The sequence below is a fragment of the Dermacentor silvarum genome, chromosome 5, assembly GCF_013339745.2.
Source record: "Dermacentor silvarum isolate Dsil-2018 chromosome 5, BIME_Dsil_1.4, whole genome shotgun sequence".
NCBI lineage: Eukaryota > Metazoa > Arthropoda > Arachnida > Ixodida > Ixodidae > Dermacentor > Dermacentor silvarum.
In genome coordinates, this window is record NC_051158.1 from 38159258 (window position 1) to 38182576 (window position 23319).

The 23319-nt window shown below is 44.7% G+C and overlaps 1 protein-coding gene across 1 annotated transcript in view; it reads left to right on the forward strand.

Moving 5' to 3' along the window:
* The window catches only part of LOC119454076 (uncharacterized), a 31485-nt gene extending 9716 nt beyond the window's left edge, over positions 1-21769 (forward strand). Inside the window, exons 5-15 of the mRNA XM_037716085.2 lie at positions 751-846; positions 2359-2451; positions 3906-3991; positions 6333-6391; positions 7444-7495; positions 11240-11307; positions 15727-15815; positions 16946-17014; positions 17848-17955; positions 19913-19986; positions 21655-21769. Of these exons, the coding sequence (XP_037572013.2) occupies positions 751-846; positions 2359-2451; positions 3906-3991; positions 6333-6391; positions 7444-7495; positions 11240-11307; positions 15727-15815; positions 16946-17014; positions 17848-17955; positions 19913-19986; positions 21655-21769 (909 nt within the window). The remainder of the gene's footprint in view (positions 1-750; positions 847-2358; positions 2452-3905; positions 3992-6332; positions 6392-7443; positions 7496-11239; positions 11308-15726; positions 15816-16945; positions 17015-17847; positions 17956-19912; positions 19987-21654) is intronic.
* Positions 21770-23319: the final 1550 nt, after the last annotated feature.

A 23319-nucleotide genomic window follows, 5' to 3' on the forward strand; every position in this document is an offset into this window, starting at 1 on the left:
CCAACTCGTTGCTCATGCCCATTGGCCAAGAAATTGGTGGACCATTCCAAATTATGACCACAGATAAACTTTCAGCAGTGCTATGGCGTAACTGCCGTTGAAAGGCGAAATAACACGTTAGAATGAACGCAATAATAGTAGGGAGAATCAATAGCCATTATAATTGAAAAGCACAAAAAAGATAGTAAAGCGATACAAATGTAACAGGGCCGTCGGTTGGACTCCATAAGAAGTTCCTGGTCTGCTGAGGAAACATTCCTGTGGCTGAATACCAGGGTGAAGGCCCCCGATGGAAGAGTCCAAGCGCCAAGCTAAACCTTCCTATCGCTGTCAAAGCTTCGCTCTTCGGGCGACGTTAACACATTTTATCGATAAAGATTTCATTATTTGTTGTAAAGGAGCCAAAGAGTGAACATGTCAAGTTCCGAGAATTTTACTGCAGGGAAACCGCCCGCGTATAATAAATACACTTGGGAATCCGTGAGGTCACATTTACGCACCGGCACATGGGATTTCGGCGCGAACAGAAGAAAGAGAAAAAGATTTGCTTTTATTTTCTCTGCCAGTAAGCAACCTCCGGCCGAGAAATTAGCGAAAATTGAGTTCTGAAAGAATACTTCCTCAATCTAAACTGATTGTGCCTCTCTCTCGTTCGTGTCTTTTTAAATTAGTATATAAATAAATAAATATCATGGACGGTGCAGCAGGGGCATGCATATCGTTACGCAATGCTTGAATATCGATGCGCAGGCCAAGCAGGCCATGAAGAGGCTCGTGCAAGCGCTCAAGGGATTTCTGGAGCACTCGGCGCTGGCCGACGCGGACGTTACCAAGGCGAGCAGCTTGGTGAGGCACTGCCGGCGCTGGAACAACGAAGTTTGCCTAGTCATTTCACTTGCGAGGAACTATATATGCTTGCAAACTCTAAAGAATACTGCGACGAATACCGGGATTTCCGTTGCATCAGCTGCATTATACTTGAAGAGGCAGACATTAAACTACCTGCACGAGAAATGCCAACGTGACGTTCATTAAAAAAATGTTCACTCATAAATTTTCTCATTCACTTTGGGCCGCATTGGCAACTACTTTTGCATTGGTAATGTAAATGCTAGGCTAATTAGACAATAGAAACTGCCTGTGCCCGGAAAAAGCTATTACATTTGGCAGAAGACTGAAACAATATCTAATAAAATTCCCCGAGACTCTCGGGCTTCATCTTTAAACAGGGCAGAAAGCTTCACGTCAGGTAATACCTGCGCGACAAAGGAAGCCATTTTAAAGCTTCAGTGTACAGCTGACGGACGCCTGACCACTGTCAGTTGCACTTCGCTCCTCGAATATGCAGGACGTCTGTCGAGTGAGGTTTTTTTTTTTTTTTTTTGAGTTCGTGAGCAGCACTTTGCAATGTGGTGAACGTGGTTTATAATCGTGAGTCCGGGACCTCAAAGAGTGGCGACGTAATGGTAACGCATTGCTCTCATGGCCAGGATTTCGGGACTTGTACACGTCGCGCCATCTTTCCGCGGCGGTCGTAACTGAATGGGGAAAAGACGAAAAAAAAATACCTCACGAACAAAATTGGTTATCGAAAATCACTCGCGGATATACATACCAGAGACCCACTGGGACGTTCTGGTGAAATTCCAGCAGCTTGCCGCGGATCGCGTAGGTTCCCAGGACGTTTGAATATTTCACAACAGAGTTTATGGGACTATTTCATAGGCTCTATTGTAAACTATTCAAATGTCTTAGGAACCCACGTGGTTTGCAGCATGCTACTGGAATTTCACCAGAAGGTCCCAGTGTGTTTCTAGTATGTATAACCGCGAGTGATTTTCTATAACTAATTTTGATCGCGAGATAAAGTTTTTCCCTATTCAGCTATGTGACCACCGCTGATAGATGGCGCGACGTGTACATGCCCCGAATCCTGGGGATGCGCATTTACCGCTAAATCACCACGCATATTTTTCTATAAGCGAACGTTCTGTATTGTTAGGTTTTGCAGATATTGTCAAAACTTTTTTCGAAACAGGAAATGTTTCATCGTGCTTATGGTGCGGCTTCACCCTCGGGACATCATCTCTACTCCAAAAGCTATAATTTTTATGTGAATGCTTATTTAGAACGAGAATGGCGGAAATAACTGTCCATTTTTGCGCTGTTACCCTTCTAAATGTCGTATATGCGAACTAGCCGAACAACGAACTCTCTTTGTGTCAATGCGTGTGGCGCGTATGTGAATCTGTTTGTCAATGCGGGTTCTGATAGAGACGGAGAACCACATTCTTGCGGCCAAGTCATGTAGTCATCGCACCCTGCATGTCTCGTTCAGTGTCGCTCGGTTCTTTGCAGTTGGATGGTGTGAAGTTCGAGCTCTTCTACCCCGGCAAGTTTACCGAGCCCGGCTTCAGCGATGCTCACTACGCAGTAGCTTTTGCTGCCCCGGTGAGAACTTTACCCACGCGTTCACAGAACTGTGGCGCTTCCATTTTATTGTACTTTTTCACAAAACACCGTACTGAAAACGCGCGCGAACCTCCCAAATGTACCTGCATTTTTTAAATCATGCAAATGATGATGATCTAACTTTATTGAGAGCAGACGAACTTGTTTGGTCGCCTTCCTTGCGGGGTGTCCTCCTCAGTCCAGGAAGCCATGTGACCTGACCGCCTGGCTTGCCCTGTTCACCATCTGGCGCTAGTCATCAGGGTTGAGGCTAGTGAGCTGGGTCTCCCACTGTTCCGGTGTGGGGTGAGGGATGGTGTGCATACACCCCAACGCCGTGGGGCGGGGGGGAGTCGGGGTTTCGGTCGCATTCCTGTACCATGCGGTATCAGAAGTTTTATTGCGGTAGCAATTATATAAACACTCCAGGCGCATTTCTGTCGTCGGCGTCGCCGTGATGCTCCGTATAAAGTCCAAATGCGATATGGGGTATGCGAGAAAGGGGAGGGGGGGTAACACCGGTGGCGGCCACGCGGGTGCCGTATCTTGAAAGTGATCTGCGACGTGGAAAAAGTGAGCGCCCGCGCGCGCCTCATCTTCAAAGCGATCCGTAATGTGAACAAAGTGCAACTAGTGCCGGTAGCTTCGTACGCACTGTGCTTTCGACGTTTAGTTCGCGCTAAAGCGGGAGACGGCACTAAGGTTAAGTCGCTCACTGCTATTGCCGCGCCTCCTCACTCCAGCGTTTTGACAGCGAGTTCCCGCGGTCATCGAGCGAGATGTCTCCATGTCTAGCTGTGCACGCGTTACACCATGCTTGTTCATTTAGTTAGTAAGCGAATGTTTACAAATTTATACGACCGATAAAACTACTATCCTTAGTTCGTATAGTTGTCGACCAATTTGCTATCGCAATCGATGCTTCGCCTTTCGGGCAAAACTGCGACATTTTTTTTTAACTCCTCAAGCGGCGCGCTTCAATTCTTCTATTGAGATCTATTGCAAAGCGCCCTGGCTTAGAGAGATAATTGATCTAATTAGCACCATTATTTGTATAGTTATCGAATCAAGTCATTTTCTAATGTATGCCTCTACGGTAAAGTAGTCAAGAGGAAATCATTTAATTATCTCACTATTTCTACATTTCAAGAAATTTCGGACTCATTTCGTAAAACACCAGGTTTATGTATAGCCGCCTGTGCTACCACCGCAGATATGCAGGTTAGCTTCTCTGTTCTCTACGGAATCACGCAACGATACGGCAAACACTACTTAACTATATTCACTGCAACAAACATACGCCTTCAGAAGCACCATTTCTATAATAAAGCGAATAGTTTTCTAGAAGAGTTTGGCTATTCGCCCACGTTGATATTCCTCGTCGATTGGTTCTGCACTGTTTTCTTTTTTATTATTATTATTAGTATTGGTGACCGCGTATCGTCTAAATGCAGGCGTCAGCGGTTGGAGGACAGAGACTGGATGCGTTCCGATCTTTGGTTGGCCCGTTCGTCAGCCGCTCACCCGAACTGAACACGGGGTGAGTATATTGCAGGCACATTGTAAACTAATTTACACCCTAAAAATGAATACGGGTGTAAAGTGTTCTATAATTCCCATTCTTACACTCAAGAATGGTGTAAGGATATGACTTAAAGGGTGTAAATTGGTCAATAAGTAACTTCCTTACACCCAAAAAGGGTGTAAGGGTGTGACTTATCGTCAGGATGTAAATTTCTATAAGTCACATCCTCACCCCTAAAAAGGGTGTAAGGGTACGACTTATAGACCTGTATGCACCCTTATTTATTTTTAAGGGTGTATATTATTTTACAGTGATAAAGCGCATTTAAGAGGAAGCTTTAGCTCAGAACCGACTCTGACTTCCCGTTTCAAATATACATGAAACGCAGAAATGCTTTCGTGAGACAAATGATGCGCCAATGAGAACGAAAGCCGTTGTGTCCGCGAGAAAAACTTAAGTTCTAGCAACTGTGGGCAAGCACAATTTCAAATTGGGACCTCATCTCTCTCACAAAAATTGCTGAACATTGGTATGTTATGAAAAATTGAGGCAACAAAGTTCACAAATCTGTAACTCTGTACGAAAAACATATATTCCAGTTCTATAAACTGTACATATAAACAGTTTACAGCTGAGACGTGAAAGTGTCGCAGTGCTAGCTCGGGTTTTCCAAGAATCCCTCTCACCAGTTAGGGTTATTTCAGAGAGCAGTGTAGAACACGTAATTTTTGCCCGCTCAAGATGTCTTTATATGGCCCGTTTCCAGACATGTGATATCGATATTTATTAATTTCGTTTTTTATTGATTTAGTAATACTGTTAGCCCATTCGGGCTGCTACAGGGTGGTAAATATATAGCGTCGATAAGAGAAAAAAAAGAAAAAAACATTGGGAAAGAAGCCGTAGGCAACCACACACAAAAGAAAAAAAAATTACCAAGTGATAGAGTTGAAAATTCGATATTTCAGTTCTTCAGGGTTCTAATTTTCGAAAAATTTTGCAATAAAACTGGCTGACGAAATAGAAAATCTCCTTCTTAGAGGCGCCAGATCTTTACGTTTTCTTTTAAATACGCCAAACCTCTTCCAGTTCGGTGGACGGGAAGCCGAGCAAAACTATTTCCCACGTTCTTATGTAGTGACATAGGTGCTCGCCGGAGGTGACGTTTCCTCTAACTTCATCAATCCCAAACACAATTCCCAATCAAGAAAAATTAGCACAAATTCACCAACTGTATTTATGCACAAAAATGAAACAGTGGTATGTTAAGTGAGGTAAAATATTTATTGTATATAATTGCTTACTAATTAGTTTCCTCAGCTTTTTACTGTTTAGGCTCGCTTGACCATGTCAGAAAAGTTACTACGGCTTTTACGTATGAACAATACTGCGTCGGGCTTTGTGTAGTTATACAGACACTATACTATAGCAAGTACAAGTCAGCTGGCAGTGTGTTCTTTCCAAACTCTGTTTTTTTTTTTTTCGCACGGGAACACCAGTGCGGCCTTACTGGTTTCAAAGTATATATATGTGCCTATTTCGGCCCCGTTCTGGCGTAATGCACGTACATTGTACGTACGCTAACGAAACCGTTGTCCAACATGGCGGCACCCATGGTTCCCGCTTCAGCGTGAATTCCCGCGATGGCTACGCTCTCGATACCGCTGATTGCCAGTAACTGTTGAAACGAGCTTTCACTTACTTTAAACTCACCTGAAACAGTTATAGTTACTGAGGACGTAGCACGTCCAACTTCCGAGATCGCTCAGCGATTCTCGCAACCGTGGGCCTGACGCGACGCGTCGGCATGGAAGCGACCGGATGGTTGCTAAGGATTGTCTTGGCTTGGATGCGTTCGGCACGAGGCGCCAGACGGCGCCCTGCCTTTTAACGTCTTCTTTACGCTTGCGTTTCCCGTACGTTAAACTAAATGTCTTGAAGGGTTGCGTGCAAGTGTGTCGACAAATGCTTTTCTAAAATTGTCTAATGTCCTCGTAACTTCCGTAGTTGAGTATTTGCTTTACTTAGGATGTAAATGTATAGTCTTTATTTGCCGATAAACAATTAACTAGACCGCTGACCGGAGCCGACCGGTAGATATAGCCCCCCATGACGTGACCGCAAATTCTGACGCACCGGTGTTTAGGTTATTGCGCGATATTCAGAAAAAAAAAGTGATAGCTTGCCATTTATTCTTTTCTCTACTGATGAACATCTTGCGTTTAACTAAACAAAAAAAAAGAGTTTTGTAAGAACGCCTTTATTGTGTAAACTTAGTTGGCGTCGCTCTTTTGGCGCCCCTTCAAAGTGCTATGCATCGCTTTAGCACAAACAACTCTTTTCTTTCTTTTCACAGGTGGCCCATACCTTCGTTTTCCCACGACCCCGTGTACCTGCCCGGCATTAATACAATCTGTAAGTCCCCTCTCAAATGTGCCAGTATGCACGTTGGATATATATATATATATATATATATATATATATATATATATATATATATACGCACATTTCGGTATGTGAAGCGAAGCTTGCGTGAAGCGGTTAAGCGAATGCTTGAAATTTGCCCATTTCATGTCTGCGTATCTGGCGTAAAGGAAACTCGCTCGCGCGCATGCGCTCTCGTGCACCCGTGCTACGCAATGTGACACCGCCAGCTATGTGACACCGCCTTCATGACAACGCCAAACTATATGTAGTATGGCGTTGTCATAATAGCTGTATAAATATACGTTCGATTGTGGCCCAATGGTTAGAGCATCGGGCTGCATGCAGTGTGACCGAGGTTTCGTCCCACTAATCGCGCGTAATTTTTTTTTAAGTATAAGCTATATTCGGCGAGACTGCTGCACCCAACCACAATCGGGAAAGTGCAGGAGGGGTTCGCGAAAAAATGTTCACTTTAATATTTAGGCGAACAGGTGCGTAAGACTCCGTGCCGGTGCCGTGTTCGCTTGAAGTTCCGTCATTTGAGAGTCAATATTTTGTCCGCCCTTTCTGCGTCCTTTTGTTTGTGTGTGCGTGCTTGCCGTGAATGTTTTAGAGACACCCCTCAAACATGAACTAGTACCAACTTCAAATTACTAGTGTTCTTGGGCTAGTTTCGTGATACTCGCTGAAGCCACTGTAGCGCAAATAGCAAGACAGAAAGAACACGAGACCGGACAATATAAGGGCGGTACACTCACAACTAATTTGTTACGTGCTCTAAAATACCAGAAGAAAGGTATAATAAAATGCGCCCGTGCGCATGCGCGATTATTGTACGAACCTGTGCGAATGCGCATTTTATTGTACCTATAAGTTTTTTTCTGTTCTTCCAAGATGTGATTCAGATATGGACGGCCCGTACACTGTACCGTGCGTACCGCTCTTGCGTTCTAGTTAGCGTGTCGGACCCCTTATGTAGCTATGACTGGTGCACTGCCGAACTGCGTGCTATCTGTGAAATTGCCCGTCTTTGTTCGCAGACGTTCCGTATCCGGTGTTTGCGTGGGCCTACATGCACAGCCGAAGCAAACTGTGAGTCTATACGCAGTTTCCGTCACACTCCTGTACCGTGAAATCACTTATAACCACGTGCTTATAACGCACAATGCCCCGGTATGCGGGGTACGATGCTATAGGATGACAATGATAATGATTTATTGGCATCCCCCTTTGAAACGGGGCGGGGACAAATCGTCCCCTAGCCGGCCTGAGTTACTCAGGTATATGCTAGCAATGCTTTTCCTTCTAGCATTCTTGTATACATCTTTTTAACCTTAACCAATAAAGGGCGCTATGAACGTCTCGATACTAAAGCCACTGAAACTTGGTAAAGTAGCGACACTCTCCTCCTCCGCCTTCACTCCTCCTTGTTTCTCCTCTCTTTCGCGCTCCCTCCTCGACCGTGGCGCCGCCTACACCGCTTGAACGTAGCCGCCGACCTTTCGCAGAGTGAATGCACGCATAACAAGGCGGTGCGCTTTAAGCATTCGCATTGACTTTCTAGCTCCGAGTAACTTCGTGTACAGCATAGAATTTCTATACGGAGGGCTATAGAAATTTAGCGAAGGCAGCTTCTTTTTCCTCTTTTGATAGCAATTTTTTAGGTACCTAAACGAGCTCTAACGCCGTACCATGATGACTCCGAATGTGTCGCACGCGCTGCAATTAGCATTGCCATTTGTTGGGCGTGTTTGTCAACTGACTTCGAAAGCATTGTGTTGTCGTCTCCCTTGTGTCCTTGTCCTCTGGCTCTAGATATGCTACAATTAGGTACGCAACATTTGTCAAATACCAACATCAAATGCCAACATCCTGACCTCCAGCAAGCCCCCAGTAACCTAAATAATCCCCGCTGTCTTTACCATGCTAATTCGCGGCGCGTATGAGCGGTTACGCTCGAAGGCTGGCAGAGGGCACGGACGTACCAGCCATAGTGTCCTACAGCAAGTGCGTCTCAGAGACATAGTGACCGTACGAACTAATAGTTTAGTGATCGAGCGAGCGAACGACTAAACGAACGACGACTAAACCAGTCACTGAACGAGTGGGCGACCGCACGTTTTCTTGTCGAGTGCTCCACCGTCCGAATCTTCACACACTTTAAAGCTCACGCGAATTTGGCACGTATACGTCTCAAAGACGTGCTATCGTTCGGCGACGAACGCACCCCGTAACTCGGTTTCGGGAGAGCACGCACGCTTTTCATCGGTGCCTTTGTATCGAAAATCCACCGGGAAACCGCCAACGACGAACACGAACAAGAGAGTCAAACAAAGATGTATGCTCTAAAGATGGCTAGTAAGTAACTACAAAAGACAGGGAGTTTCTTTCCTAAGACGAGTTTTCACGCTCAAGCCTCAAATTTTGTCGAAAGGACTGTACTGAATCTTTAAAGTTTTTAATCACATTTTCACACGCAGCCTCTCGTCCCCGCGAATTCAAGCCTGTTGGCGCACAAAACGATTAAGCTTCTTGCCTTTGCTGAAACTATTTTGGCATCCGAAGGCACAGCAGGTCATGGTGATGGAAATATTACCGTGAGGCGACGTCGCACATGCCGCCAAACTTAGTTCAAGGCGTTCGCAAACCAAAACAACACGGAAGAGCAACTGAGCATGAGGTCGCGGGATCGAATCCCGGCCACGGCGGCCGCATTTCGATGGGGGCGAAATGCAGAAAACACCTGTGTACTTAGATTTAGGTGCACGTTAAATAACCCCAGGTGGTCCAAATCTCCGGAGTCCCCCACTACGGCGTGCCTCATAATCATATTGTGGTTTTGGCACGTAAAATCCCATAATTTCATTAAAGTTTTAGCAACGGCGCTAACACGCACTCCTCGCCAGTCAGTCGACGCTTCTCAAGCGAATATGGCGATGGAGCGCGACTGTAAATAAACGAAGCCAGGGCGAGAGCCCACGTGATGCCATTTAGCCAATTGCAAAGTGGCGTCGGCCTCGGCCAGGACGCGCGAGGAGGAGGCGGCATTCTTCAAAGCGTGTCGGTACTTTACGAAGTTTGAGGGGCTTTACTCGAAACATTACTCGATACATCTCTATCGAGACGTCTATAGGGCGCCCTATCGATGACCACCTCCTCGACGCAGCGTAACTGGGTGTGCACCGCAGTCCAGAAATTGAATCTCTCGGAAAAAAACGCAGTTATCGGTTATTATTTGCGAATAGATGGCTTGCACTGACGTCATTGTAGCCGCCATGTTGGTGCACCGGCACGATGATAAGCCGGGTCCGTAACGTCACGTGAAAGCTTTCAATAAGATGAATTGGACTGAAGTGCTCGTAGTTGCGATGTTGGGGTCCCGACACGGTGATAAAGTGGGTGCGTGACGTCACGTGAAAGCTATCAATATGATACGAAAAAAAGAACCGTTTGTAAATGCCTTCGGAATGTTTGAACTCGGCGATGATAAACCTAGATTCCTGAGCCTGTTAGGTTATTTCAATGTACTATCGACGAAAAAAGTTTACGGACCACGGGATCTCAGAAAACGCTAAATATCCGAGCAGCCTTAAATAGTAGCCAGTAAAACTGTACATCACAATGTTGTTCGCATATACCGGTAGAGTCTGGAAATGGGAATACCAGGCTGGGCGTTTTGAGTCTGCGGAGATATTCAGCTTTTTGTCAGATCCCTTGGTCCGCAAACTTTTTTGGTCGATAGTAAAAAATGACCGAAGTTTTCGAGAAATTCATTCCCAAAGTGTGTGATTATGTTCATTGGCGTTCCAGTTATTTTTGTGTTTCAGAGCACGAAACTTCGTTTTCTTTTTTCTTCTTTATGTAAGTAAGGGGTAAGACAGAGCCTTGTAGACGCAAGTTCCACACTGTATATTTCCAAAACCATGCCATCCTCAGAGTTCGTTTCAGATGGATAATGCCTAGCAAGCGCTCCGGCTATAATTCGCTAAGTGAAATCTGGGCCGTAAAGTAAGTTGTTGGAAATTTAAACATTGAAGTTCTCGGCAAGACAGCAGTCACGTTCAGGAAAGTCTGTGAGGGTTCGCTAAGAATTCTTCGCGTTTAAAACACGGCGTGTTATACTTGACATGTGGACGTATCTGTAGAGATCTCGAAGAACAGTGCGTGTGGGGGTTCCTTTCGTATGAACGCTGCATAAGGAGTGTGGAAATGAACGAGTTTTTAACGCGACGGCGTTAAGGGCCCCGTGTTGCAGAAAATCCGGCGTCGGTAACCGGCGTAGGCGTGCGATGCGGGTGGTGGAGATAATCATCCCCAACCACCCCGACCGCGCAGGCCCTCCACGTGGTGCAAGGCTTTGGTGAACAAAAAATTGAATTTCTCACAGTGAAATTTGTCAGGAAAAATGGTAAAGTACGACTTTACCATTCGGTGTCGGATTCGCGCCGTCGGATTATAATTTTAATGTACGAGAAAACCTAATTCCGCTACGAGGAAACTCAAACACAAACCCCTTTTCCAGCATTTCTACCAGACCTACAGCCACGCGTTGCTATGCGAACGGGTACCCACAACTAGGGAGCCTACATGCAAGCGCTTGCATGTAGGCTCCCTACCCATAACGCCATCGCGTTCTACTCTTATTTTTCTTGCCGAACCAAGTCTATAATGTTTAATTGGTGCAGCGCGAAGCAGAAGCAGAGGGACGCGGGAAATACGAGGACGAACGCTTTTCCGCGTCCCTCTCACCAGCACCGCTTAAACATTGTGAAAAACCCAACTAGCCAGAACCACTACCCTTCAAGTTAGCCATTGCTTTCTTTCTGCGCTCATTAGGCCATTCAGCATTCCTGTCTACGGGCTCAAACTCCTCCGCGAACTCTTCAAGGTCATCGACTACCGCGGTAAGCTCTACGACCGCTCGTGCTCTTCCAAAGAGAGAGTATGGCTGCCCTACCCTGCAATAGAGAGTTTTAGCGAATCGGAGCCGTTCTAACGTACACGCGAATAGGACTACCGGAATGTGTCGACGCGAGGTTCAGTGATTACCGGCCGTGGTCCGTCACCCGTCGTTACCTTCCGTTACCCGTCGTGGTTGCTTAGTGACTGAGGTGTTGGGCTGCTAAGCACGAGGTTGCGGTATCAAATACCGGCCACGGCGGCGGCATTTCGATGGGGGCGAAATGCGAAAACGCGTGTGTGTTTAGATTTAGGTGCACGTTAAAGAATCCCAGGTGGTCACCATTATTCCGGAGTCCTCCACTAGCTACGGCGTGCCTCATAATCAGATCGTGGTTCTTGCCTCTAAAACACCGTAATTTGAAGTTCAGTGATGGTGGCGACATCTCGAAATGCTCTGCTTAATTAATTAAATTGGTTAGCTTCGAGGGGCGCGACCTTGCACACCCTGCAGCCTCCCAGTTTCGGTTTCACGCGCTCTGATAGCCGAAATTCGTGAGTGTCACAGTTAACGCGGGTAATCGCAATTCTACAGATTCAGAAGTTGATATGGCTTGTACGGAGAACTCGCTTCGATTTCCCTTTCACCGTGAACCCGCGCTGAAACTAAAAGTTTCAGAGTTAATTAATGGATTCTTGTTTATTAGCGATTGATTACCGCGTATCACCCGTCACCCGTGGTCGGCATCGCTGACGGCATGTCTCCGACGGATCCATCCATTTATTTCAAAATGCCGAGTTTTAAGTATGATTTAAAGTGTTATCATTAGCAGTATCATTAAGACTATCAGTGATAAGAAATACGGGTCCCAACCGGTAAAATGGGCTCAAACAGGACTATTAGGTATCAAAAAAACGCATTCATTCAGAATATAGAACAAGTGCTTTCCACAGTAGGTTTTTTTTTTTAATTTCTGTTTTAAGCATACCATTCTGCTTAAAGAGTTAGACTTGTGGAATCGCTGTGCAGCTGAAACACTCATACAAAGTTACTTCACGAACAGAGTGCAATATACAAAGTTACACTACTTCCGCTCTGGCGTTGGCACAGTAAAATATGGCATACTTAAGCATGTATATAGTGACCTCTACTATTTTCTCTGTATATTAGGGATATAGTAGAACATTACATTATGGGCTGATGACACCAATGGCCTTTTTTGGTTCAGTTAGATCGCAGGTTAATTGAATAGCGTTTGAATGCATGACTTAAGGAGTTAGTAGTTTGGTTATCTATAAGTAAAATCAAATTAAACGTTAAAATACATCGTTCACTAATTTTTTAGCGAGAAATAAACCCAATAATCATAATGTCGAGTTATTTTTTATGATGTAGAAATTCTACGTACAAATTTATGCCGTTGTATGGGAGTGTATACACTACTATGTTAAATGAAAGTATCTCGTTCCATTTGTATAATAAATCGCATAAAGAATCTCCTTCCTTCGGCTCTCAAAGAATAACTATCTCTTTAATTTACCCATTCTCACCTCGATTAATGTAACCTAATATGGAGAACATGTAACAGAAAAGATTCCCGATCGTCTGGTTGCGATGCAAAAGAGAATTTTAAATGTTCTTTTGAAACGCCTGACGCAAAAGAGTAACCTATTTACGATTTTTCATGTACTGCCCTTTCCAGAATGTTGCAGACTTCGTTTGACAGTCTACATGCACAGCATAATTAAAGAAGAATTCACGTCATTTAGTAATACCTACCTTTGTCGTAATCTGTAGCATGACTTACGTGCAATATCGCTAATTTTTTACTGCCTCGAACAACATATGGAACTCAATCAATTAATTACCAGATATAATTCTGAAATATGTATGATCTCTTGTTAACTGTGGCGCAAGCATGAGGAAGTAAATCTCAGTTTAAGAAAAAGTAGAAAAGATTGAGGAAGCAGTAAAGTATGGACGCAGCATGAAATCAGTGAGAAGAAAACTAGGCATAGGACAAGGCAAAATGTATGCACTGAAAGATAAGCAGGGTGATATCATCAGCAATTTCGATGACATAGTAAAAGCAGTGGAAGAATTCTATACTGACCTGTACAGTACCCAGAACAGCCAAGCTACTTTCATTCCAAGTAGTGATGAACAGGATACAGAGACACCTTCTATAACTAGCGATGAAGTTAGAAGGACCTTGAAAACATGAACAGACGAAAAGCTGCTGGAGAATATGGAATAACAGTCGATTTAATCAAAGATGGAGGAGATATCATGCTTGAAAAGCTTGCGGCCCTCCCTTTATACGCAATGCCTCACAACTTCAAGTGTACCAGAGAGCTGGAAGAACGCCAACATTATACATAACATTAATAAGAAGGGAGATGTTAAAGAATTGAAGAATTATAGACCCATTAGCTTGCTCTCTGTATTGTATAAAATATCCGCCAAGGTAATTTCAAATAGAATCAGGGCAACACTTAGCCAACCAAGAGAACAGGCTGGCTTCAGGAAAGGATATTCTACGATGGATCATATCCATGTCATCAACCAGTTAATGGAGTACAATCAATCTCTCTATATGACGTTCATAGATTATGAAAAAGCATTTGACTCAGTAGAGATACCAGCAGTCATAGAGGCATTACGTTACCAAGGAGAACAGGATGCATACGTGAATATATTGTCAAATATCTACAAGGATTGTGCAGCAACCTTGGTTCTCCACAACAAAAGTAGAAAGTTACCTATCAAGAAAGGGGTCAGGCAAGGAGACACAATCTCTCCAATGCTATTCACTGCATGCTTAGAAGAACTATTCAAACTCTTACACTGGGAAGGCTTAGGAGTGAGAATCAACGGGGAATATCTCAGCAACCTTTGGTTTGCAGATGACATTGTCCTATTCAGCAACAATCGGGATGAATTTCAGCAAATGATTGAGGACCTTAACCGAGAAAGTCTAAGAGTGGGGTTGAAGATTAATATGCAGAATACAAAGATAATGTTCAATAGCCTGGCAAGGGAACAAGAATTCAGGATCGCCAGTCAGCCTCTAGAGTCTGTAAAGGAGTACGTTTATCTAGGTCAATTAGTCACAGGGGTCCCTGATCATGAGAAAGAAATTTATAGAAGAATAAAATTGGGTTTGAGTGCATGCGGCAGGTAATGCCAAATCCTCACTGGGAGCTTACCACTGTCGTTGAAAAGAAAAGTGTGCAATCATTGCATTCTACCGGCGCTAACATATGGGGCAGAAACTTGGAGGTTAACAAAGAAGCTCGAGAACAAGTTGAGAATTCGCACAAAGAGCGATGGAACGAAAAGTCTGAGGACTAACGTTAAGAGGCAGGAAGAGAGCGGTGTGGATCAGAGAACAAACAGGGATAGCCGATATTCTAGTTGACATTAAGCGGAAGAAAGTGGAGCTGGGCAGGCCATGTAATGCGTAGGATGGATAACTGGTGGACCATTAGAGTTACAGAATGGATACCAAGAGAAGGGAACCGCAGTCGAGGACGGCAGAAAACTAGGTGGAGTGGTGAAGTTAGGAAATTCACAGGCGCAAGTTGGAACCAGCTAGCGCAAGACAGGGGTAATTAGAGATCGCAGGGAGAGGCCTTCGTCCTGCAGTGGACATAAATATAGGTTGATGATGATGATGAAGACTACATTTTGATTCACGTTGAACAACCAGTGGTCTTTGTTCTATTGCGAAGCGTGTAATATAGTCATGTATGTACTTCCTCGTGTCATCATGTTCCCTGTTAATTTTTTGAATAGTATGTATCTTTAGCCTAGTTTTATATGCCAATGAACGTATTATGCTGTTCATTTTACTAATCACTATATTTCATGTATTCCTCTGGAGGTTATTCATAAACTACCTCACCTGTCCGAAATCAGATCCCTTATATTGTTTCTGCATGTCGTCCGATTGTATCTCTGTTATATATATTTCGGCTTGTTTATTATTTATTAGGAATGCTACCCTGCTTATTATATTCGGTTGTTTATACCATTTTTTATATGTTTCTGTGGTGCTTAGCCGCTGACTGACCAATGTAAAGCCCGCGATATCGATCTTTGTCAGGAGGCATGCGGTGCTTGCCTCCTTTTGTCACATCTCGTGGGCATTTTGTGCCAATTCTGAATTGACATTAAATTGAAATAAATTGCGCGCGCATGTGTGTGTGTGTGTGTGTGTGGTGTGTGTGTGTGTGTGTGTGTGTGTGTGTGCGTGCGTGCGTGTGTGTGTGTGTGTGTGTGTGTGTGTGTGTGTGTGTGTGTGTGTGTGTGTGTGTGTGTGTGTGTGCGTGTGTGTGTGCGTGGGGGGGGGGGGGGGTGAGGTAAGGTAAGGTAAGGTAAGGTTAATCCGTTATTACCTACACGTGCGTCCATTTCGCAGCTCAATGGTGGGTGGGCAAGGGCAGTGCCACTGAAGCTGCCTACCAGGGGCTCGAAGACTGCGTGAAGGACCTCGAACAGATCTACCAGGTGACTACTGTTGGACAGCTCACCCGAAAGCTTGGAATGCACTGTATACGTGTCTACCGTACTTCGACTATGGCAATGTGCCCGTGTCAAACGAACTACGTTTGTTTTGCCGGATGGGCGGGAGGCGTAAACGTGAGCGGCTTGACAGGTGCCACTTGGAGGCGCAGAGCTGAACCAGACAAGCGCAGAGCTAATATTGCATCGCACACACACACACCACACACACACACACACACACACACACACACACACACACACACACACACACACACACACACACACACACACACACACACGCACACGCACACGCACGCATGCACGCAAAAGTGTACTTTATTTCGCTGGTGGAGTAAATTTTCGGCAGAGGTGAATCGTTACGCAATTACGCCGCTGCGCAAAATTAGACCAGCAGCGAAAAAAGAATACAATGGGTTACTATAATATTGGCTCTGTGTTTGTCTGGTAGAGCTCTGCGCTACCACGTGGCTGCACCGCTCCGACCACTCGCGTTTACACCTCCCCCCTCCGGCAAAACACCAGTCCGCCTGCCTTTACTGGAATACCGGACACTCTAAAGCTCTCTGGCCAGAACAGGATCGAGGGTGAGGCGTATTTTGAAAGTCACCTAGTGGACTGTCCATTAACGCTACTGCTGAAGTGCCGATTTGGTGGGGGGCTGGGGTACTAATGAGAAAGATGCAGCTGCCCCAGCCAGTCTCCTTTTCGCTGGTACAGCTCCAACCAATCAGCGGCGGCCGAAATGGACAGTATATTTACTTGGTGGACACTTACAGAAAGCCCCTCCCCCAACCCCATAGGTCGGCGGTCAGCGCCAACCTTTTTGACGCCTGGCGTCTGGCTATCGACGCCAGACAAGGTTTGTCGCTTTGACGCCGATAGTTAATTGCTCCATGTAACTTTTACCCCCTTATTGACCCACGCTTGATTTGGTCTATATACCGCCTGACTTGAACGTACCTAATATGCTCATTGCCTTTCCTTAGGCGCGTTCATGTCAGGTGTCCACTTAACCAAGTCGACTATGAACTTCAAGTTAAGGCGCATTTCTTGATTTGAGTAATAGGCTTTATGTGGTCTCTAGAATAGCGCAATTATGCTTATTAATGCAGATTGCCAAAGAGCCCGTAGAGCGCTACGAGACCATCGCAGAGATCGCGGCTGTTCACGTGCTCTACAAGGTGGGTCAACCATTGGCAAGGCGTATCACGTAAATACGCAATACGCAAGGAAACGAAAAATTGTCGTAGAGGTGGCTGATACAGGAACCTGACAACTCTCTTGTGCCGTCGCTGTCACCGTAGCAATGTTTAAAAAAAATGTTAACGCAGAACCCCTATAGGGCGGGTATCATTGTTAATGGGATAGCGCATTACCGTGCAATGATGCTTGATACAGAAATGAGGAGGACGAACAAAGGTCTGTGTTCGTCTTCCTTGTCTTTGTATATCAAGTCTTATCTTTTGCGCTGCTCGCCTCAATAATACAATACCAACTCACCCAGTAAGCCATCCTACTGTTGTGATTTCCCGTAGTTTTCTTGAACAATTTCGGTCCTCCACAGATGGTGCCCATGACAGCGAGTAGAAATGTATGCTAATGATTTGATGAATATCTTTCAGTTTTTTTTTTTTTTAATTTTGATACACCTATCGCCAACATGTATTCATTTACATTTCCGGCGCATTCCGCTGGTATAGTGTATCAACTAATCAGCAATTCAGCAGCAGACGAAATGGACATGTCCACTAGGTGAACACCTGGAGGATAACCCCCCTGCACGGGTCTAGGCGCCAGGCGAGCGCCTAGGAGCTCCGACGCTGGGTTTCATGATGAGGCAGTTTGGTCGCGCACTCGAACACGGCGCCACTCGAACGGGACCGTGTATTTTTCACTGACTAAAGCATACGTAATACAACGCAAAACCACTTCAACAGTATTTACTACTTGCTAGCACTACGGCAGGTATGTTGTCATCGTAGCGTGAGTTTTCGAGCTTTATTTGTTCGTGCAGATGTACACGGAGGAGGTTCAAATCAACAAGAGGACAGCCGTAGATGTGCGGCTGCCGTTCCTCAGGACGGTCCACTCCACCACGCAGTTCTTCGTCGCCTTGGCTTCGGTGCGTGCTTCATCTGCTGCCTATTTCGAGAAGAAAGTCTCAGTTTCGACGAGCTCGTTGAGTCTTCTAGTGGAGAACACAACGTGATGACGAAAAAGAATACATGAATGTGGTATACGTATTCAAAATCAAAACTGTCGAAGCGAAAAAGACACGATTCCTTCATGTGTAACCAAGAAAAAAAAAAAAAAAAACGGCACACCATAGCCTCCTCTGCTTTCAAAATGCCTGCCCAATGTCGCCGAATACTAAAGGCGTGGCCTCCGCGATTGGCTCCAGCGGCGCGCTACCGGAGCTGATTGCGGAGGCCACGCTAAAGGGAGGGGTAACTGTGGAGGGTCACATAGAGGCCACTTTCCGAGACCTTACAACTTTCCTCAGCGCTTGTCACCTCTATCGACCTCTTACGACGTTGATCTAGTGATACTGCCCATCCACTCATCTGGGCCTTAATGATGTACTGATTATTTATTGTACCAACGCATATACTACTAAAGTCCCTAGATATGTTTGCGTTCTTTAAGTAACGACAAGCTTTGAAGCACCGCCGACTAATCTCATTGGGCGGCGCTCATTCCGGCAGCCATGTTCTGCCTAACGCTGTTCCCCCGCAGTCACTTGCACGCTGCTGCGAGCAGCGTAGATAGCAGCGTCCGTTGACGGTCGCATGCTATCTAGGAAGATAATGGCGGCCGACAGAGTAGATGTCGCTACTTAAAAAGAGCAGGAAATCTAGGGATTTTAGTCTCAACCGCAGTGATTACATAACAACTTTTTTTTTTTTTTACGTTTTCAGTTGGTACAAAAAAAGATGGTCTGTGAAATATAGCACTGTAGCACCTTTTCAGGCGTACTTAGTTAACACGAAATAATGTCACTAACCTTTTAGACGCTCTCTTTAGAGCATTTGTTACACACACGGAATGGAAGCCGGCCACCACTAAAGTGATGCCCATTTTGATCGTCAGTGAAGTAACGGTCGATGAAATTACGTCCACGTTTGTCCAGCACCGTCGTAATGCGTGCCCCCCCCCCCCCCCCAAAAAAAAAAAAAAAAAAAAAAAAACTGCAAATGGCACTGACGTCCCAGCTATTACTTTTCCGCTAAGTCTCACTCGCGCACAGAGTAAATTATCACAGTTTTACGCTGACTCTGCACAAAGCGTCCGGCTGTGTAGAATTTTTGGTGAAATCAATTAAAAACCATGGTCGTTCGCGTGAGCCAACCCATAGCGTTCGGTAGCCACAGCCTAAATGAATTAGCATTCACGTGACTGTCGACTCTCTCTTCACACGCACGTCATGCCATGCCCGTTGTTGTTAGCCTGAATACATAATCATTCGGGCTAATAGCAACTCGGCATTTCTTATTTACTAGTGGTCTAAATGCTGGCGCTCACAGGTATTCTCTGTAGCACAACTAGTAGACGGAGGCAAACGAAGAGCTGGACACACAGCGTTACCTCTGGGTCCGTGGACTATTCGCACTGCACTAAACGCCGTCGTGACAATATATCAACGAGCCCAAAGGATAAGCGTTAACTGTAACGCGTTTCCGACGCCCGTTAACAAACAATACGCGATCGGATATACCCTCACAACAGTTTGGATTGATATTGAGTAGCTTTTCTAAAGAAAATTCAATAAATAGTATAACAATTCAGCTCGAATTCTGCCAAGATTTCAGCTATAATTTTGTAGGGGTATCCAACGCAAATGGTAATTGACCGAATGCCGTCGCATTGAAGCCGCCCATAATGCGCAGGCCACTATCGCCAGTGGCCTCAGCACTGTACCATCCGCGCGCGAATGTCGAACGGCACCCGTGTACACCAACGCGATGTCATGTTTGTGCTTTTTTTTTTTTTTTCGGTTGTGTCTGTTCTCGCCTGTGACAAAGCTCGAATAAGCGCTTGATGAAAGTTTCGCGATAACGAATGATCCCGGTACTGTGCAGGAAATGTGCACCCGAACAGACGAAGGAGCCAGAAATGTATTGAGGATGTATGGCGTCAAGACAGCGGAGCAGAGGTACCGGTCTTTACACTCGGAGGGCAAATGGAGTACTGGACGGTGACTCCCTTTTAGAACATTCAGCACCATATCCGAGAGTTGCGCCACGTTGCGCCAAGCAGTCTAATAAAGAAACAAGTACTAGTGTAGTAGGTAGCATAGCCACAAATAAACAAAATGACAGTACGGACACCCCCATTATAGTATAGATAATAGATGGCGTATAGCTTACAACAGAAAATGGTAGTATAGGGTTGGGCCCTGCCGTATAAGTATCCTAGATAACCAAAATGGTAATATGGTAGGGCCTGGTGTATAAGTAGTCTATATCTTTGAAATGGTAGTATGGTAAGGCCGATTGGATTAGGTAGCCTGTATACCCGTGCATCAGCAAAGTGGTAGTTATAAACGTGTTAGGGAGCAGGCGTGACCATCCTCTTTGCGACGAGAGGAGATCAAGCTGGCTGATGAGATCAACATGAGTCAGCTGCTTCAATTTCGCAGCGCTGTAGGTTTTCTTGTTCTGTCTATATCTCTAACATGTGAGCCAGCTTAGTGATTGGCAACATGCGTCAATGCATTCGTCGTACGGAGGCAAGCAATAGTAAAGCCCATGGTGTGCCACGCAGTGGTGAAGTGGCCAACCATGCGCCCCTGTATCATTCCTAATTCCTCCTCATGTCATCGTCTATAGTTTCGTGAACATCCTCTATAAGCCATAGCTCTTTCCTAAACTCGCTGAATGTAACTCTCAGCTATGACCGTTCAGATAACGTGAGAATGATGGCTAGCGCATGGATTTGTGTAATCTTTGTGCATGTGATTTCCAATATTCCTGTGACGTCATTTCTTGTATACGCTTTATCTTTTTTTTTAATTTCCAAGCGATCCTATTTTACTTACGCATAAAGGCAACCACGTTGAGCGTACATGCGTATTCAATGCAAATTGGAATTTGAAGTTTAATTATTGTGGAGTTCCTTGAATAATGCAATACACTTTATCACTCTACGGTACTGACAAAATTCTTAAAGGGTATCGAACAATTCTACCATAATTAAAAAAAATTGATGGCAAGTATGTGAATCAAGCAACAATTATTCATAAAATCGAAGCTGTGGACGTACATGAATATGTAATTAGCAATAAATCAAATATTGAATGGTAACTAGCAATGTGTTTTCCGGTTAAAACAATTAAGCTACGAACTAGGGCGGATAGAATTCTTTATAGTTTTCAGGAAATGCGGGATGAGTCAAAGCAAGTTTCGCAGTATTAGTAAGGCTGTTCCAAATTGTAGCTCCTTTGAATTCTAAAGTTTGGAGAACCGTAATTAGTGTTTACTTTATGTAGCAAGAAGCGATGAAATTAAGTGCACTCGTTAGTGCGAGGTGACTGTCGAAGGAACACTGTCATTTATAACGCCGATGATTATAACGCGATGATAACGAAAACGACGATTTCGCCAAGTCACAAAACCTTTGAAGCGAATTTGGGACAAAAGTTACGTGAAATACAGCTGGACCAATCGGCAATACTTGCAGCTTCTGTAGACACTGGCGCCAGCTCTAGTCGTAATTGTAGGAAACTGCTCGGTGTATACAGTCTTGTAAAAATAATTCTATAAATGGTCCGTATCGACACGCTTTGGCTCATTGTTGTTTGAATTTCTGCCGCCTTCCGCAGGATGGAGTTATTGGCCAACCACATGCCCCAGTACACGGAGCACTTTGGCTGCTACCCATCTCAGAGGATGCACTTCAGCAGGCGCTACACGCGATGCCTGTTTTGGAGGCGCTGATCTTTGGATCGCTTACTCGTTAATTTAGAAACTTGTACCTTTCATTAGAACGGCTTACTTCATATATTTATCCTATGCACTTGCAACCTGAGAAATATATTTCTTAACCTCTTCCCGCTGCCACGCGCACTCTATTTACCGGCGCTTTTCATTATATTAATGAGGTAATCTTATTTTATTTTTTTAACTGAATACAACGTGAAGATTGTGACGCAGGCAGTGTACGGGGATGCTTTCAACAGCAGCGAACCCCGACAAGCTTCTATTTATTTATTTATTTATTTATTTATTTATTTATTTATTTATTTATTTATTTATTTATTTGCTACTATTTAAATATAAAAGCGTGAAAGCCTTTTTCACATAGAAATTGCACCAAAACTTGTCCGTGGGCAAACGTCTATACGTCCGTCTGACCGTATGGCATTCGCCGCAAGCATTTGCAGGTAAACATTACGGTTACATAAGCTGCTGGTGCCTGGAAGCGTGAGAAGCAGTCAGGGACCTTTGAATGCGATCGCGTTCCACTCATAAAGGCGAAGCCTAAGCGTCCTCCACAATATTGAAGGGTACTGCGCGAAACATTCACTGTAAGATGCGGAGAAAAAAAAAAGACGCGCTCGTTCCTCTTGAGATCTCTCCTTTTTTTCCCTTCTTGTTTTTTCACGCACCTTACGGTGAATATCTCGCGCAGTACACTTTCAAATTCGGTGCATCAACTTGCGCATCCAACTCGGCGAACGTGTCATGGAATCGCATTCTGCTTACTCGACTCGCCAGGAGTGCAATCGTTGAATGCTTATAGGAAATGTATGTTCGATCGTCGCTTAATATCGTGGCCTTTATGGATCATATCCGGACTGTTAAAATTTTTCTTTTTATTTCTTTAACGTTGGATTACATGGAACGAATTAAATTGTTCTTTGCGTATAAGCTTCGTACTATTTGATAGTTTTGTTAACATTTTGCCTAAGCATGTTACAAGTTGAAGCTATTGCATATTCACTTTGTTGTGTCCTGTATTACAATTGCAATTACTACCTGTACCTTCTCCTGCTGTCTTGCATATTTGTCAACAGTATTTGCCAATAAAGATACTGCCCATCGGCACTCTCCCGGTTGCGATATACAGGGATCTTACAAGAAACGTATTCATGTGGCATCATGAATCCCGGACATTGCAGGGAACTTGTGCGTAAAAATACTGACACGGCGAGCGTGCAGAGTGTGACAATGAACCTGATGGAGGTTGTCTTTCACGAATGCATGTAGCAGTTGAACGTAATTCCTTTTTTAAGGCGATTAGCATCCGTCCCCTACTTCATGCATTTTGAATCTATCTATCTATCTATCTATCTATCTATCTATCTATCTATCTATCTATCTATCTATCTATCTATCTATCTATCTATCTATCTATCCATCTATCTATCTATCTATCTATCTATCCAGCATCTTACGCCAGCCCACTGGGCCAATTGTTTACCAGCTTGGGCCACTAGGCACTAGGCAACGTTATTGACTCTCGTCATGCCGACATTAACCGGGCA